The 17,604-nt window shown below is 40.6% G+C and overlaps 1 protein-coding gene across 4 annotated transcripts in view; it reads right to left on the bottom strand.

The window, feature by feature from the left end:
• The window catches only part of ENTPD1 (ectonucleoside triphosphate diphosphohydrolase 1), a 91,027-nt gene that overhangs the window by 7,713 nt on the left and 65,710 nt on the right, over positions 1-17,604 (bottom strand). For 3 of the 4 annotated variants that reach the window (XM_040485998.1, XM_040485997.1, XM_040486000.1), the window contains exons 4-7: positions 15,395-15,545; positions 13,000-13,159; positions 12,065-12,304; positions 10,603-10,860 (exon numbers count right to left, since the gene is read on the bottom strand). In XM_040485998.1, coding sequence (XP_040341932.1) covers positions 10,603-10,860; positions 12,065-12,304; positions 13,000-13,159; positions 15,395-15,545 — 809 coding nt within the window. Of the gene's footprint in view, positions 1-9,452; positions 9,629-10,602; positions 10,861-12,064; positions 12,305-12,999; positions 13,160-15,394; positions 15,546-17,604 lie in introns of those variants that run through there. The other variant, XM_040485999.1, reaches the window with a different exon arrangement.

Below are 17,604 nucleotides of genomic sequence, written 5' to 3'. Positions count from 1 at the left end.
AAAGAAAGAAAGAAAGAAAGAAAGAAAGAAAGAAAGAAAGAAAGAAAGAAAGAAAAGATACCTGGTATAATATCAGTCTTCTTAAATTCATTGAGATTTATTTTGTGACTTAAGATGTGATCTATCTTAGAGAATGTTCCATGTGCACTTGAGAAGAATATATATTCTGCTGCCCTTGGGTGGAATGTTTTGTATTTGCCTGTTAGGTCTATTGGTCTATGGAGTGGTTCAAGTTGCTATTGTTCTATCTGTTATTGAAAGTGAGGCACTGGGGCGCCTGGGTGGCCCAGTCAGTTGAGCATCTGACTCTTGATTTTGGCTCAGGTCATGATCCCAGGGTTGTGGGACCAAGCCCCACATAGGACTCCATGCTGAGCATGGAGCCTGCTTGAGATTCTCTCTCTCCCTCTGCCCCTCTCCCCTGCTCATGCACTCTCCTACAATTATAATATTGCTGTCTCTTCCTCCCATCAGTTCTATCAATGTTTGCTTTAAAGACTCAGGTGCTCTGATTTGGGGTATATACATAGTTATAATTAATGTATCTTCCTGGTGAATTGGCCCTTTATCATTATATAATATCCTTCTTGGACTCTTGTGAAAATTTTTGACTTAAAATATATTTTGTCTGATTAAGTATGGCCACCCTTGCTTTCTTTTGGTTGGCACTTGCATGGAATATCTTTTTCCATCACTTCACTTTTGGCCTATGCGAGTTTCCTAAGTCTAAAGTGAGTTTCTTGTGGAACATGTAGTTGGATCTTTAAGCTTTTTGCATAGTTTGATTTTTTAATAATAAGCATGTCTTAATTTTTATAATTAATATTTCCTTAAGTTGTTACATTTCAGAACACTTTCCGAAATTACCCCTAGAGCTCATTCTACCAGCAAAAGGCTTAATGAGTTAAGCATCTAAAAACTCTCTTGCTTTGGCTAAGGCATGACATTTGCTTTTTAGATAAGTAAATTATTGTGAAAAACATTAACAAATAGAAAATTTGTGTAGGCAGATAATGCAAAATATTGAGTCTTCAGTTTGTCGTCAGGAACTCCTGGTCTATGCCACCACCTACCCCCAAAGCTCTGCATGCCATAGGCTCTTGAAGATTGTTGCCTGAACTACAGAAACCTCCCTTAGCATCTCAATCCTACTCTTACTTATTTTTCTTTCTTTTTTTTTATATATGAAATTTATTGTCAAATTGGTTTCCATACAACACCCAGTGCTCATCCCAAAAGGTGCCCTCCACAATACCCATCACCCACCCTCTCCTCCCTCCCACCCCCCATCAACCCTCAGTTTGCTCTCAGTTCTCAACAGTCTCTTATACTTTGGCTCTCTCCCACTCTAACCTCTTTTTTTTTTTTCCTTCCCCTCCCCCATGGGTTCCTGTTAAGTTTCTCAGGATCCACATAAGAGTGAAACCATATGGTATCTGTCTTTCTCTGTATGGCTTATTTCACTTAGCATCACACTCTCCAGTTCCATCCACGTTGCTACAAAAGGCCATATTTCATTTTTTCTCATTGCCACGTAGTATTCCATTGTGTATATAAACCACAATTTCTTTATCCATTCATCAGTTGCTGGACATTTAGGCTCTTTCCATAATTTGGCTATTGTTGAGAGTGCTGCTATGAACATTGGGGTACAAGTGCCCCTATGCATCAGTACTCCTGTGTCCCTTGGATAAATTCCTAGCAGTGCTATTGCTGGGTCATAGGGTAGGTCTTACTTATTTTTCAATATATAAAACTTACCCTCTTCATTTCTTTCCCTTCAAAATACATATGTCTTAATAATTCTGGCTTATTAACACATGTTTGTTGTATAGAATTTAATTATTACAAGTTAAAAATAAAAGTTTCCCTGGGGTGCCTGGGTGGCTCAGTGGGTTAAGCATCCTACTTCGGCTCAGGTCATGATCTCACCACTCATGAGTTTGAGCCCTGCATTGGGCTCTGTGCTGAGAGCTCAGAGCCTGGAGCTTGCTTCCAATTCTGTCTCTCTCTCTCTCTGCCCCTCCTCCGCTCACACTCTGTCTCTCTCTCTCTCTCTAAAAAATAAACAGTAAAAAAAATAAAAAGTAAATAAAAGTTTCCCCTTCATCTAACCATTCCCTAGAGAGAAACAATTTTAACAATTTAAACAATTTAAAAAATTTTAACAATTTTGCTGCTTAATCCCTGCAGCAAATATATATGTAAAATATTAAAATATATGTATATATTTTTACCTAAATGTTATCATACTAGACACATTGTTTTATAATCCTACTTCATTCCACTTGATAATAATACATCATGGGCAAATTTCCCTGTAGATTTTACCTTACCCATGTAAATAACTATAAAAGGTTACTATGTGTAGCTATATCATAATTTACTTAATCTCCTATTCATGAGTATTTAGGCTTTCTAATATTTCACTATTATAAATAATGCCACAATATACTTACATCTTTGAACCTTTGCATTGAGAGAATTTCCTGAGGGCAAAATGTTTGGTCATAAGGTAAATATATTTTGTGAGTAGAAATATGCACTAAAAGAGTGTTCATAAAGTGGTACATAATATCCCCAAACTGGAAACAACTTAAATGTCCATTAACTATAGAATGAATAGATAAATGTTAGTGTATTTTTGAAAAATGTTTATTCATTTTTGGAGGGGGGGAGGGGCAGAGAAAAGGGGAGACAGAGGATCCAAAGCAGGCTCTGAACTGACAGCAGAGAGCCCAGTTCGGGGCTTGAACTCATGAACCCTGAGATCATGACCTGCGCTGAAGTCGGGTGCCTAACTGACTGAACCACCCAGGCACCCCAGTTTTAGTGTATTCATGCAAAGGAATACCACATTGCAATGAAAGAATGAACTACTGTTACATGCAACAACATAGATAAATCTCAGACAATACTGAGTGAAAGAAGTGTGACAAAAAAGAATACATACGAAGATTCCAAGAATTAGCAACACTAATCTATCCGGATAGAAGTCAGGCTAGTAAGTATCTTTAGAGGGAGTGTGTCAACTGGGAGAGTGGATAACGGAACCTTTTAGGATGCTGGGAATGTTCTATATCTTCATCTAGATGATGGACTCACAGGTGTAGTCCTTAAAAACTATCAGGCTATGGCCTTAAAATGTACACACTTTACTGCCAGTATGTCAGACCTAAAAATTTTAAAATATCTATACAGATCTTATGAGATCTTCTTTCAAAAAGACTCTTAACACTATAACTGTAGGAGATAATTTTTCCCTAAAGCTTAAAATATGCTCTATTTTCTTTGAGTCCCAAAAATGGTACTTTACAAGCCCCTCAAACAGGGTTATTCATTTCCTCCAAAGCCTGGAATTATTTCTTTCCAAACCCCTGAACCATATCTTCATCTTTAATCTTCCTAAAATTACCATCATTTTCCTGTACTATACACAACTGAGTTTACAGATCATAAACCTCAGACAAAGGCATCTAATGATCAAAACGCCATCTTTAAGCTTGGGGGAAAACTTTGGAATACTAGAGGCAAGTCTCCTGCCTGCCCACATGGAAACAAATTGAAGTACTTATAGGTCTCTGAACATGCTACATGCTTTTCCACCTCCATTCTGTGCATGCTGGTCATCTCCCTAGAATATTCCAAATACTAAAGTGCTCTTACTGAAATATACAATATTCCAGGCATTCTGGCAGGCCTAGAAATAAAAAGATAAAAACTATACCATCCTTCCCTTCTTCCCCACAGTGGGGGAGACTGACATGTCAACCTATAAAGACCATGCCCATGCCAGCCAGCCAGCCAAATTTTGTGCAACTTTTAATCTATACAAAAAGGCAATACATGTACTCCTGTTCAATTTAACTTAGCTGGTTTCAGCGCAGCGTCTATCTTCTCTCAAGTTTCTTCTTGTTTTTGTGATATCAATTACCAACCCTCCTCCCTGCTCCCCCAACTTTGGAACATCTCGCAGGGAGCTTTCTGTTTACTTTGACATGGCTTCTGAAACTATGCTCCTTAAAATCTCTCCTAATTGGAAAATGCAATAGCCTTTTTTTTTCATTCCACCTCTTCCTTGACTTTTGGCTGCATATCATTCATTCATTCATTCATTCATTCAACAACTATTTACTGAATAACAACTATGTTCCAAGCAGTGATGGAAATAGATGAAAATCCCTGCCCTCTAGTGGAAGACAGCACAACCCAAACAAGTAGCAGATGATATGATGGACAACAAATAAGTGCTATAAAAATAAAGCCTTTTGTTACATACTCCACATATACAGAGCCTTTATTCAGATTAGAGAAGTCCATAGAGTAGGTATTGTTCATTTTCTAATTTCTTCCAGTCCAGATGCAATTTGTTTCAGGGGTCATTTTTTTTTCATAAGAACTGTTGCCTAGTAATATAACTGGCACTCCCATCTTTATCACGTTTCCAGGGAAACAAATCCAGAAAATTAACCCAAAGCCAAAATTGTCTATAAAGGAAGGAAGGGGGCTTGTCAAATCATTTTCCAAAGATCCAATGAAAAACCTATTGATAGTACTTTGGAATAAAGATTAAATGAAGTATTTGTAGTCACAGAAGGAACAAGTATTACAGTTTAGTCTCAAGATTCCTCCCCAAACTGACCACTTGACATGTTCTCCTACCCTCCTTGTTCTCACCTGACTACACATGTAAACTCGCTTCTCTAGTGTGGCTGACCTGCTTGTATTACTAGATATTAGGTTTGCTCTGCCCTGGCAGGAAGCATTTTAGAGGCAGGCATAGTATCAGTTTCAGGATCATCTGTCTCTGGCACATGTGTCTACATTTGCTTCCCATCCATCTAAACAGACTCACCTCTAACGCTTGTGTGACATTCATTCCAAGCCACTGCCCTATTTGGGCTTGTGGTTCTACTTTAATCTCTGGCTTCCAGGTACCTTTTGTTCTAGATTAAGAGTTCTTAATGTGGAGCTCAAAGGTCCATCTCAAGGAACCATGATATCTTTTAGACTGTATGCAAAATTTGGGCATCCATTTTTCTGCTTAGAAGATCCTTAGTTTTCAACACATTCTCCAAAGAGTCTTGTGATCCCCTGAAGAGTTAAGAATGATGGGTCTAATGAAGACATTATGCTAAGTGAAATAAACCAGTCACATAAAGACAAATATAGGATTCCACTTATACGAGGTACCTGGAATAGTCAAATTCAGAGCAGTTAAAAGCAGAATGGTGATTGTCAGGAGCAGAGGGGAAAGAAGAGTGGGGAATTAGTGTTTTGTTCAATGAGTGGAGTTTGTTTTTGGGAAGACAAAAAAGTTTTAGAGGTAGATGATGGTGATGGATGCACAATGTAAATGTACTTAATTCCACAGAATTGTACTCTTGAAAGTAGTTGAAATGCTAATTTTCTATTATGTACATTTTAACACACACACACACACACACACACACACACACACACACACACACACACACACGGCTGGTCTAGACAACCCTTATATTTTGCTGCCAGCTGTTGACCTGACTGTGCAGGTTATGATTCAGAGTCCTCTCTCAAAATAGAATCAAGTAAGCAATATGCAACTGTGAAATAATGCCATTATATAAGGAATAGAAAATAAAATAAATACAAATATGCCCTTCTATTACAAAAACCTGAATCAAATTTGAAGTAATGTTTTAAACTCTCTCAGCCCTAATCTCCTCAGCCACATCTACGTCCACAGGAACTGGGAAGGTAAAGAGTTAGCTTCCTTAATGTTTTATCCCTGCGGGACGCCTTCAGCAAACTGCTCATAGTTTAGGTGTCCTGGCTGGACCCGATCCGCAGTCTGGTTTTGATATTCCTTAAGGAAGAAAAGCCTTGTTAACACGCACCTGAATGTGACTGTCAGAATCTGTTTATGGATCATTATGAGAAACACCTGTCTTAGCTTTTCATCTTGGCTCTAGATGTTTGACCGGCTTCCCTTTCTGGGTCCTTCCCCTTCAGTCTCCTGCATCCTGATGAGGTCATCTCCTTTACATATTTTTAAATTTTTTTTTCAGATCATAATGTTATTTTTATATTCCGTATAGAAATAGACTATAGAAATTACTATTTCTCTGTAGCCACAATAGAGATCAAGTCTTAGAATCAGGGGCAAATCCTCCTTGCTGTTTGAGCTGGGAATATGTTTATTCATCTTTCTTTCTTGGGCAGTTGTGCTCCAGAATAAGGTCATCTATTTCTCTTCTGCTCAGGAACCATTCATACTCAAATTCATACTTGTTTTTTCATTTTATATATCTGCCAATCTTTTCTGAAAGTCTTCATGTGTCAAGGCCTAACTGATAGTTTTCCTGGCTGTATATGCGCTTCAGAAACCCACTCAGGTGAGTTTAATATCTAAGCTGGCCTCTTACATCCCTTGGAAAAGTCTCTTCTAGGGTGGAATATTGTTTATACAAACATGCATTGGAATTGAACTCACAAAAATTAAGTGCTGATGAGATGGGATGGGATGATAACGTTTAGGGTGAGTATGTTTTCCTTTATTTATTTATATTATGTAATTAAAAAGTAATCTTAACCCTATTCAGAATGCTTCTATTTGGGGAGGCGCCTGGGTGGCTCAGTCGGTTGAGTGTCCAACTTCAGCTCAAGTCATGATCTCCTGGTTTGTGAGTTCAAGCCCTGCATGCATCGGGCTCTGTGCTGACAGCTTGGAGCCTGGAGCCTGCTTCAGATTCTGTGTCTCCCTCTCGCTCTCTCTCTGCCCCTCCCCAACTCACACTATGTCTCTGTCTCTCAAAAATGAATAAACATTTTAAAAGTTTTTTTTTTAAAAAGAATGCTTCTATTCATAATCCCAAGAATTATACTGAATGACAAAACCACCTTCTTCTTTTAATACCTCATGAGGATACACTGCTCAAAATCAGATGGTTCAAGGATACATCACCAAGTTTCTTCCTATGGCTGTGGTAGATGACTCTTTAAAAGTCTGGAAGAAAAAAAATCATTCTGATTCTGTTCTTGGGGTATGATTTAGGAGACTCCATACATCAGATAGACATTCTGTTGCCAGAATGGACCTAAAGGCAATTATTAAGGGAAATGCTGACTTAGTTCTAGGAAGTCCTGACTTTACCTTTAGGTACTAAGGGGGATGGCCTGTGCTACTGAGGTCAAAATCTGTGATCAGCTTCTTAATCTCCATGTTAGGAATTAGCCTTACTTTATAAACCTTTAATTGATTGGTGTCTATAACCTGTGGGCCCATATTTAAACAGCAACTGAGAATAGTAACATTCTAGGCCATCTTTAGAGAACATATAGTCTCAAAAGGTCAGCTCCCCATCTTCCAGTTTCCAGCTTAGATATTTATGGAAGAGGACTTGAAAGATACATGTCTCCCCCTTTTCCAGCTACTCTGAATTCTTCCCTTCTATCAAGCTGAGTATCTATCAAAGACCTACTGCCTCAGTCCATTACAGAATTGCTATGACTGAGTTGGCTTTTTAATATTATGCCTCTAGCTTATAGTTGCTATAAGAAATTGCAATTTAAAAAAATATGGTCAAAGACATTGTCTAATGAAATCTCCTTTATAAAATATCCTTGGGAATCAATTGTGGAATAGCTCTGCTTTGTCCTGGGACCCCGTATGCTGGGTATAATGAAAACTATGTATCTTGCTATGTCTTATTTTTCCCCTTGGCTACTCAGAAGCTCAGAGCTAAATACACACACACACACACACACACACACACACACGCGCGCGCACCCCCCCCACAAGTATATGTATACATATGGAAACAAACAAGTGTTTAATGTTCTTTAATTCCAGTTCCCTCTTGAATTTGTTTTACATTCTTTCTTGTTTATATAAATGATACAATGTGATCTTTAAAAAATTTTTCTAAATTACCTCATAAATAATTCTCTACAGATGTTCCCTTTTCCTTTTTGGTGTTTCTGATTCGCCTACAAATTGGATTCTGTCTAGCAACCAATGTAGTCAAACTGAGAAAAACAACATCGACAGTTTTTTAATACCCTATTTAAAGAGTAAGAATTAAATCACCAGCACTGAATGTAATTGTGGCAAACATTGCCTCCCTGCAAATTCTCTGTGGCTTGAGAATACCCAGGCTAATTGGTCCTGGAAATAATTGGAATGCAACTGGATTTTTGTGTTGCAAATAGTTATGCTTCCAGATGAAGAACTTGGCAGTGGGAACTTCTGCAGGTATAACAGCTGAGGGTGAGGACCATTAGGACAAAGGGCTAAACTTACTAAGGGCCCACATGGTGCTAGGGTACATTAGCTTTCTGCTACTGGTGGTGATATGCTGGAGGTGGCTCTTATCCACTCACAAGAGCTAATTGTTAAAATTTCAAGAGTTTTTGGGCCAGTTGATATTATGGTGATTAAAATGGGCCATGGTAGGAGTACTACCATGTAAACCGGCAAATGCCACAATTTGGCCCCTCCATCCCCAGAGAGCAGGTTGTTAGACATTTACTAGTCCACCACCACTTGTCTGGCTTATCACACACAACTAGCAAGGAGACAGGCAATTCTGTCCCCATTTTATAAATGAGGAAGCAGACCAGAAAAGTTTTTTTTTAGGCTTTAGGGAGAAATTACAGAGGGGGAAAAAAAAGTTCTGTAACAGAAACTGCCAAAGCAGGAATAGGTGCAGGTACAGTGCTGACCTTAAGGGCTATGTTCAGAGAAAAAAGATCTTATTCAGAGGAAAACAATGAGCTAGTCTAAGGAGACTGCCAAGTAGAGGTTCAGAAGGCTGTAAGGAGAACAATTTCAGCGAGGGACAAAGAGACCAAACAAAAAGGCATCCAAGGGGAACTCAAGTCTCCTCTACCCCTTCAACTCCGCTTCTCCCTACCTGGTTGGAAGAATCACATTCAAAGGCAAGAAATTCCACCACCACCACCCTCAAGTAGAAAGGGTTTGCTCATGCTTGAAGAAAAGAATTGGGCTATATTTCCCTGGAGGTGAAACTTTCAGAAAAGTTAAAAAGTCAGTACACAATAGTACATTTCTTTTCCTCCAGATGTACTTCCTATCAGTGACTGGAATGGAAAGGGCCTTGGCTGTCCCCAGCACCCCTCACTACCTTCCTCCTTTTTGTGTCCCCCTCTTTTATCTTCCAGCAGTTAGATCCAAGGCAACTGCGTTGGCTCAGAAAAGTCCAATATGGGCTGCCAGTGCCAGTTCAGCTATAGGGCATCCAGGTGAGGTTCTAGTTGGTAACAAATTTAGGTTTGGAGCTAACTAATCACCAAGCCTTACTCTGCCAGGCATTGTTCTTGCATGTTATTTCCCTCAGGAACCTTGAGGGGAGGAGGAACTATGGTCTGGGCCATGGGTAAGGTAAGCCTGGATCCATGGTACCACCCATTATTGTTTTCCCAGAGACCGTGGGAATGAAGAGCTCATATAGTTGACAAGTGGCAAATCCAGAATTTAAAGCAGGTACTCTTACTACAGGGCCTGTGCTCTATCCAGGGAGCTCTTTCTGTGACATTGGGCTGAGCCAGGAGACCTTGGGTGAAGCTCTCCTGCGGGGGTCCCATAGGAGAGTTGAACCTCTCTCCTCATATGCTGATCTGTTTTCTGGGAAAGGGAGAAAGAGTGTGAAGGCAGATAAAAGTCTTTTTTTTTTTTTTTTAAGAGTGATATCTTAAGTAATTAAGTAATTAGTTAATAATTGGTCTTAATTGATGGTAGCTAATTTTGCAATCTATTACTAAACTATGATTATAATGCTTGGTCTCCAGGACCAAAATATGAAATCTGAATTATGAGTAGTTCAAGCAGCACCTCTTCTACCTCTGCTCAAATATTTTGTCTTATTCTAGAGTAATTAAAAAGGAATTTGGAGCTTGGATTCAACTAGTCCCCCAGCTGATCAAAATGTAGTATAAATGATGCTATCTTCAATATTTCCTTGGGATTTCCTAAGTTTCTACTTGAGTTTATAGAGGAAAACCTTTAGCCAAGACATCTAACTGCTACCTCTCCTTCTTCTGACATTCATGAAGCCACCTATGGCAGATTCCAATGGGTGTGCCTGTCCATCAGCCAGCTCGTTCTTCTGGCTTACAGATTCCTGATTTTACCCATGTAGAGGAACACTATGTGTAAGAAAGACTCTCTACTTCCAAGGATGAAAAATGATTAGTCTAAACCAAACATGGTAATCCATTCCCCCTTGTTCACAGATGGGTTAGAAGTGTGTATTTCATCAAATTCTGGCCAATGGCATCTGAAGAGACAGTTGTTGGCACTTCTGCAAAATTGGACAGAAATGTATGCAAGAGAAACTTCCTCCTCCCCTGCTTTAGTTTTGCATATGAAACAGAAGCTGCCATCTTAGCACCACAAAAAAGGCCAAGAAGATAATAAGAAAGCTGATCCAAGTCCTAACATCGTTAAAACAAAGACTTAACCCAGAATTATCTACTTCAAGGCTTATTATCATATGAGAGAAAAATAAATCCTATTACTTAAACACCATGTAGATATATACTCTATAACTTGCAACCCAAATCATCCTAATCAATATACCTTATTATTTTACAACTTACCCCAAAATCCCCGTGAAGTGGTGGCAAGAAAATCCCATTGAAGGAACAGTGGGAGTAAGGGCAGTAACTAGTGTTGAAGAGTTCAAGGATGCTTTCATGGCATTGTTGATAGTTTCCAGTGCCTTGGATTTGAAACTCATCGAATGGAAGAGTCATCTCAAATCTCTTGGTGCAGGGGCCACTGTAAAGTTCACTTACATTCATTACTATTTCATATCCAGGGTGAAAGCATGGGTCCCTGAGGATTCCATTTGTACCCTGAATGGAAAAATCACATGAAGACATCATGTGCAAATATGTTGGGTACAAAAGCACCACTCTGCCTTCATTTATGTGTAGGAATTTTACAATATGTTAGCGTTGGCATCAATATACCCTTGCCATGCCTTTTTCACCCTTAGGAATAGTCAGATTTGTATAATAGGCACCAGAAGTGGTATCAGATGTAAATGAACTTTCACTATTCATAGGAAGCTAATAGAGTTCAAGCTGGAAGAAATGCCATTATTTTGGAATGTCCCCTAGTGCTTAGTACAAATGAAAGATTCACAAGGAAAACTCTCAAGGCTCTCACAAGTCCAAGCTGGGGTAGTTCTCCAGGAGGAGTCTGCCCACACCCTATCCCCACTTTCAAGCAAAAAATCAGAAGCTCCAACAGCTGAAAATGCCTTAGAGCATTTAAACCAGGAGTACCAAAATGACTGTATACCCACACCTCAGTATGTTCAAGAGAAGAAAGGGGGCTGGTATGAAAAAAGGCTTAGTAGAGCCTTGGGGCTCAGTAGGTATCTCTCAGTAGCTCCTATTCCAATGGGAGGTGCCTTATTGACAGTGCTTCTGAGAACCAGAGTGAGAGCTTTGGAGGAGAGCAGGGAACTGGTTGCCTTTTCAGGGGAGACAAGACTCAGCTGGATGTGACATCCTTGCTGTGTGTGTCAGGGTGTGCCTGGTACTCACATGATTTTGAGTGTGTTTAACTTCTCTTGTCTTCAAGAAACAAAAAGCGTCTGGGGAAAAGACTTGAAGTGTTGATGGATAAATTCTGTTTTCCCTGAGTGTTTTTCTCCTTCTCTCCAGGTTGTTTCTAACAGCCCTGTTTTCTGCAGTTTGTTGGAAATGGAGACTAAAAAGTGCTAAAGAGCTTATAAATTGCACAATCCCCCAACAATACTCTAGCATGTAGTTTTCACTGTCAAGCCCACAGGGGTGAGAAATTATTTGCCAAGAAAGGATTTGAGTTGTGTCCTTGGAGACAGTGCAGTAAACAAACACAGGAGGTGATGTCTGGATGGGACGATTCACAGGGGTCGACCAGATGTAGTTAAATATCCTGTTTGAAAAGGTTTGGAAAGTACAGTAACCAAGTTCAGACCAATTACTGAAGTAGAAAGAGACAACAACAGGATGTGGGGGTTGGTGGCCCAGATGTGGGGAGGGTGGGTCTGGATTCAGTTAAACTTGCCTGAATGTCCTTGGCCAGTTTCTGCCTGAGCGCTTGATCCTTCCCATAGCATAAGAAGCTGTGCGTGTACACGCTGTAGTCCTTGCCATAGAGGCGAAAGTGCAGAGCGTTGCTTGGAGACTCAATCCTCTCGTTTTGGGGCACAAAAGTGATTTGTGTAGAGGCTCCCCCAAGGTCTAAAGCTCCATAGGTTCCCTGAAAATTGCCTCCATTTGGCTTCAGGTTGAGCCAACTCAATTTCTGAAAGAGAGTACAGTCATCAGTGGTAGCAGTTTCTGGACACCTTTGTTTCACACTATATCTTGGACTCAGGGACTTTCTAAGGTGAAGAAAAGGGGGCATAAGGTGACACAAAGGTCACTGAAGGCTCCTGAATCTGGATAAGATCAACAGCAGGTTAAGGGACTTTGAAGATAGAGCTCAGACTGCAGCAACATAGAAGTGGCATAGCCAGTGTTTATGAACAAGGAATGTGGGCTGAAAAGACTCAAGTTCAAGTCTCCACTCATTTGCTCATTAGCTATGTGACCTGGAACAGAATAATCACCTTCTCTAGGCCTCAATTTGAGACTCCTAAATGAGGGAATTCCTCATGTTGTTCTGAAGATGGAATCAGACAGTACATGGAAAGTGCTTAGCATAGCACAAGACACACAGCACTAGGCAAATATTTGCTATTTTTATTTTTAATGATAGATTTTTTACTTCCTCTCTGTCTCCCTAAGGTGAAAGTATGATTTCCTCATCCTCCAAGAGGAAACGTTCTTATACTAAAATTCATCAGAATACCACTGGTGACCCTTGCAATTGTGGGGATAAATTACTTCATCCATTCATCCATCATTCATTCTGGCTACCGATCCAAATCCTGCCTGAGATAGCAATGGCACTGACCTCCTGGGAGCTACCTCCCTTGGGTGCTGTGAGATAATCACCTGAGTGAATTTTCCCAGCAGATAGTTGATAGTAATCCAGCCATAGGCACCTTCCTCTTGGCCAGTGATGATTCTAGCACCATGGAAGTCAAAGTGGTAGTTGTTGAGGCTCTTGGTCACCACACTCAGGACTTTGTCTGCCAACTGTTCATTTTCCATCCTGCACAAAGAAGAGCTGAATTTACCGGTTTTGTTGAATAACTACAGGTACTCATTTCAGTCAGAGCTTCCAGCAACACTCCTAGGAAGCGAACCATAACTTGCTGGAAGAAACAGAGATAGAGATTCACACACACAGCTGTCTGAGGAGCCCTCCTTTTGGGTGAGGCAGAACTAGTCTTTTGCCCCCCCCCCCTCCAAATCCAAATCCTTCCAGTCCCTACATAGACTGCTCTTCCTAAAGTACCATTTTTTGTTGTTGCTCCCTGGCTCCAAGATATTATCAAAGTAATTTTAATTTGGGGGGCGGTGATGGCTGGATATTGGTTATCACCACACCTATAGATGACGAATGCTACATTAGCCATTGCTGGTGGCTTCTAGCTAGTTCCAGAGTCAGGCTCTGCTTGAGGTTTTTAATTAGGGCTGTAGTAGACACCAGGTGGCAAATGTCCTGGGACAGATACCAAACCTCCATTGGAGCCAGACTGGGAAAAAAAAATCTTATTCACATTGAATCTCAGTTCTTGGGTCTGTTTGAGACATTGAGACCTAAAGAAGGAATCTTCCGGGGCGCCTGGGTGGCGCAGTCGGTTAAGCGTCCGACTTCAGCCAGGTCGCGATCTCGCTGTCCGTGAGTTCGAGCCCCGCGTCGGGCTCTGGGCTGATGGCTCAGAGCCTGGAGCCTGTTTCCCATTCTGTGTCTCCCTCTCTCTCTGCCCCTCCCCCATTCATGCTCTGTCTCTCTCTGTCCCAAAAATAAATAAAAAAACGTTGAAAAAAAAATTAAAAAAAAAAAAAAAAGAAGGAATCTTCCAGGGTTGTCATAATGAAGATGGGATACATCTGCTTCTGAGATCTAGACTACACAATGTTGAAAGCCTCTAGGTCAGAGAATGCTGTCTTCCAACCACAGCTGAATCATCTCATCACTCATCTGAATAGCTTCACACCCTTCCTGTGGCTGCCTCATCCCCAGTTCTCCTCCCTCCTAATCCACCTCTCTTCCAGTGTCGTCATTTGTGTACCATCCTGTAATGGCTACCCATTATCTCCCAGATGAACACCAAACTCCCAGTGTGGCCCACAAGGCACTTCATGCGCTGGACCCTGCCTCTTCAGAATTCCACTTAGAATCCTGATCCTCCCATTTACCACGTGTGTGAATTTGGGTGAGTTACTCTACACGTGTATGCCACAGCTCCCTTATCTGGCTAAGAATAGCCAATAATACCTCCTCAAAGAGTTATAATGATTAAATTAAAGCACAGCGCTAACATAGTAATGGCTCAACAAATACAAGCTGCTTCATAGCTATTATTGCTATTGTTTTTATTATTATTTTACTATATGCAGTCTATGTTCTATCAATGCAGAACTATTTATGGTCCTCTGAATATGCCCTGGTCTCTCACTCATCCCTATATTTGCACTTCTGTTAGAACGCAAGCTTCAGGAAGGCAGGGACTCTGTCCTCTTCACTGCTGTGTCCCCAGCACTTAGAACAGTGTCTGCCACATAACAGATGTTGGAGAAACATAGGTAATAGAATGCGTGACATCTTCTCTGCCTTTAATGTGCCCTTCCCCCACCCTCCAGCTTGTCCTTCATGAATCAGTTCCTGTGTTTCCTCCTCCCATTCTGGGCAGGGCCAAATGTGCTCCCACAGCAGCTCTGAACACTCCTCTGTTGAAGAACTGATTGCCTGTATCGAAACTCTGATCTCCTTGAGAGCTGAGTCACCTACTTTCATGTCCCAGGACAGAGTAGGCAGGCAAAACATGCTGAATGAATGAATGAACGAACAAAAGATAACGCACACGGGTACTCAGTGGTGACCAATGAAGATGTGCTAGTTGTGACTATCTGTGTCTTAGGACCTCTGTGGGTCTCCTCTGGTCTTCCTCCTCCCAGATATTGGATAGCTAAATTGGTAGTCTCAAATCCCAGAGTACAGAGGCTCAACATTTCTCTCTTTGTGCCCCTGCCCCCTTGAATTCTCTGGGGGCAGACGGGCAAGAGGACTTTTTAAAATCATACTTTAAACTCCCACCATTACACATACTAAGAATTTGGGAGTTTTACCCACTTCCTGAGATCTTCTTTCTAAAGTGTTGCCATTAAGGATATCTAAATTTGGGGTGTTAGGGAGGTGTGGCACTATCGCATAACTTCAGAGGCTCTCACAATGCCAAGCCTAACCCCCAGCCCTCTTTGTCCCCACCTGTTGCTATACCTGAGCAACCGCATGCCTGCCGTAGCTCCCAGGTAAACAGGCGTCCCTTGGTGCTGGGACTTTGGAATCACTTGACTGGCTCTTTCCATGCATTCAGTCAGATAAGCATCTATTTCGTTTAATCTTTGAGCATATCTTGAGATACCGGGACCTAAGGAAAGATGTAGAAGCAGATGACAATCTTTTTTAAAAGTACAGGACACACTTTGATAATATTAGAGCAAAACACTGGTGTCTTTAGAGACCATCAAAGAAGACAGCTTTTTGGTGTGATATATTAAGTTATATATGATGTGATATATTACGATATATTAAGTTGGTGTACTTAGAGGGTGACTCTCTGAACCTGGCCTTGATAAGATCTATTTTCAGGCCTCAGACTGGGTCTGTCCACTGTTCAATAATTTTGCCGCTGGATGGCGCAATTTTCACATTCAATTGCGTAATCTTCCTTACAGGTTCTCTCAAAGTTTAATGGGGATCTCACAGACAGCTACCCTAGAGAGCTGCTTTTTGATGATTCTTCTGTAAAGTTGTAACTAACACTAATGCCTAGAAAAATTAAAACAAGCACAAGGTACACTGGCTTTTACTGAAAAGACAGGAACCACTACTAACTAGCTATGTGATCATGGCCAGTACCTAAAATTTCTGAAGTGGAGTTTCTTCCTTTGTTAGAATACGTGTCTTCTCAGAGACTTTTCCACTCTGAAACCAAGTCCCCCTAGTGAAACTATTTTTCCAGTGTTAGAGCAAAACTAACTGTTGCTAAGAAGAGGATTAGAGCCAAGATTCCTTAAGCTTTTTGAAGTTATGCTTAACAATTTCAGCTCACTTTAAAATAAACATCTACACCGTCAGTGCTTTTTAGTGAAAATGTGAATTAAAGATAATGGACAGATATGTTATCCATATCTTTCGCAGGTTTTTAAAAGAGCCTATTTACTTAACAGTAATGAAAAATCAGCTCTAAGTTATCAGTTTTGATTCAAAAAGGCTAGCCTTCAAGAACTGGAGGCTTTCCACTCAACTTTCATCTAAATATTTGATTAGAGAATTCTCTCTTTTGAGAAGGGAAAAGCCCTGCGCGTGTTAGGCCAGACACACATGGGATGAGTCTCAGAAGAAAGGTAGCTACTAAATTAAAAAAGCTACTAAATTAAAATTTTTAAAGCTTTAAAAAAAATGGAAGGCAGTGAATTAACTAGAAGTCAATAAAATGAGGGATTTGGGCTTTAAGAAATGCTTAAAGTACCATCTCAAAATGGACGAGGCCAACATCTGAGGACATCAAGCTACTGGGTAAAATGACTTGCTCTCTTGAAAACATCTCCTCTCTCCCACTTTCTTGGAAAACTTTGAAAATTGGGGGACCCCACAGGCCATCAAAGTAAAAGTCAATCTTCTTGGAGCTAGATTACCTGTCTGACTAAAAATATACAATGGGCCCCTGACTCAAAAGGCCAAGAGAGATAAAGGTAAAAGAGGATGGTGCAGTGTGGTAACATTCAGTGCATGTTGGGGTATTGGGTGGATGGAGTGGAAGGAGCTGAATGGACAACTCTAACCTGTTCTGTGACCTTAGGAGAAAACTAACTAGGAACAAAAGTCAGTATGTAATGCGGTGATTCAAAGTAGCAGCGAGCCTGGAGTGCAGTTAAGAGACCTAGATTCTTGTCCTGGTTCTGTTGCTACCAATAAGTCACTAGTCTTCCAGGTTTTTGCTTCCTTCTCTGAGAACAAGATTGAAATGACCCACGAGGTCCTTTTCCAGGCCTAGGAGTCTATGATTTTGGCCTTCCGTGCCTATGTGAAAACTAAAGGCTTTTGAAAATTTCTTCCAAGCTGTAGCTTAGGGGACCAAGATTAAGAGTAACAATTCTTTGGACCAACAGCATCAACATCACCTGGGAACCTGTTAGAAATGCAAATTCTGGGGCCTGTCCCAGACCTACTACCTCAGAAACTCTGGGGGTGGAACCCAGCATCAGTGTTTTAACAAACCCTCCAGGGGGCTCTGCTAAAGATTCAAATTTGAGAACCACTGGAGAAGTCGTGGGTTCAAAGTTGAGCAGATCTCCATTTGAACCCCAGTTCCATCAATTACTAGTTCAAAGCAACCTTAACAAGTGGCATAACCCCTCTTAAGCTCAATGCCCTCATTTTTATTTTATTTTATTTTATTTTATTTTATTTTATTTTATTTTATT

The sequence above is a fragment of the Herpailurus yagouaroundi genome, unplaced genomic scaffold (assembly GCF_014898765.1).
Source record: "Herpailurus yagouaroundi ecotype Mexico unplaced genomic scaffold, PumYag 163, whole genome shotgun sequence".
Taxonomy (NCBI): Eukaryota; Metazoa; Chordata; class Mammalia; order Carnivora; family Felidae; genus Herpailurus; species Herpailurus yagouaroundi.
The sequence above is the reverse complement of the archived record's forward strand: the minus strand, read 5'-3'. Positions and strand labels throughout refer to the sequence as shown.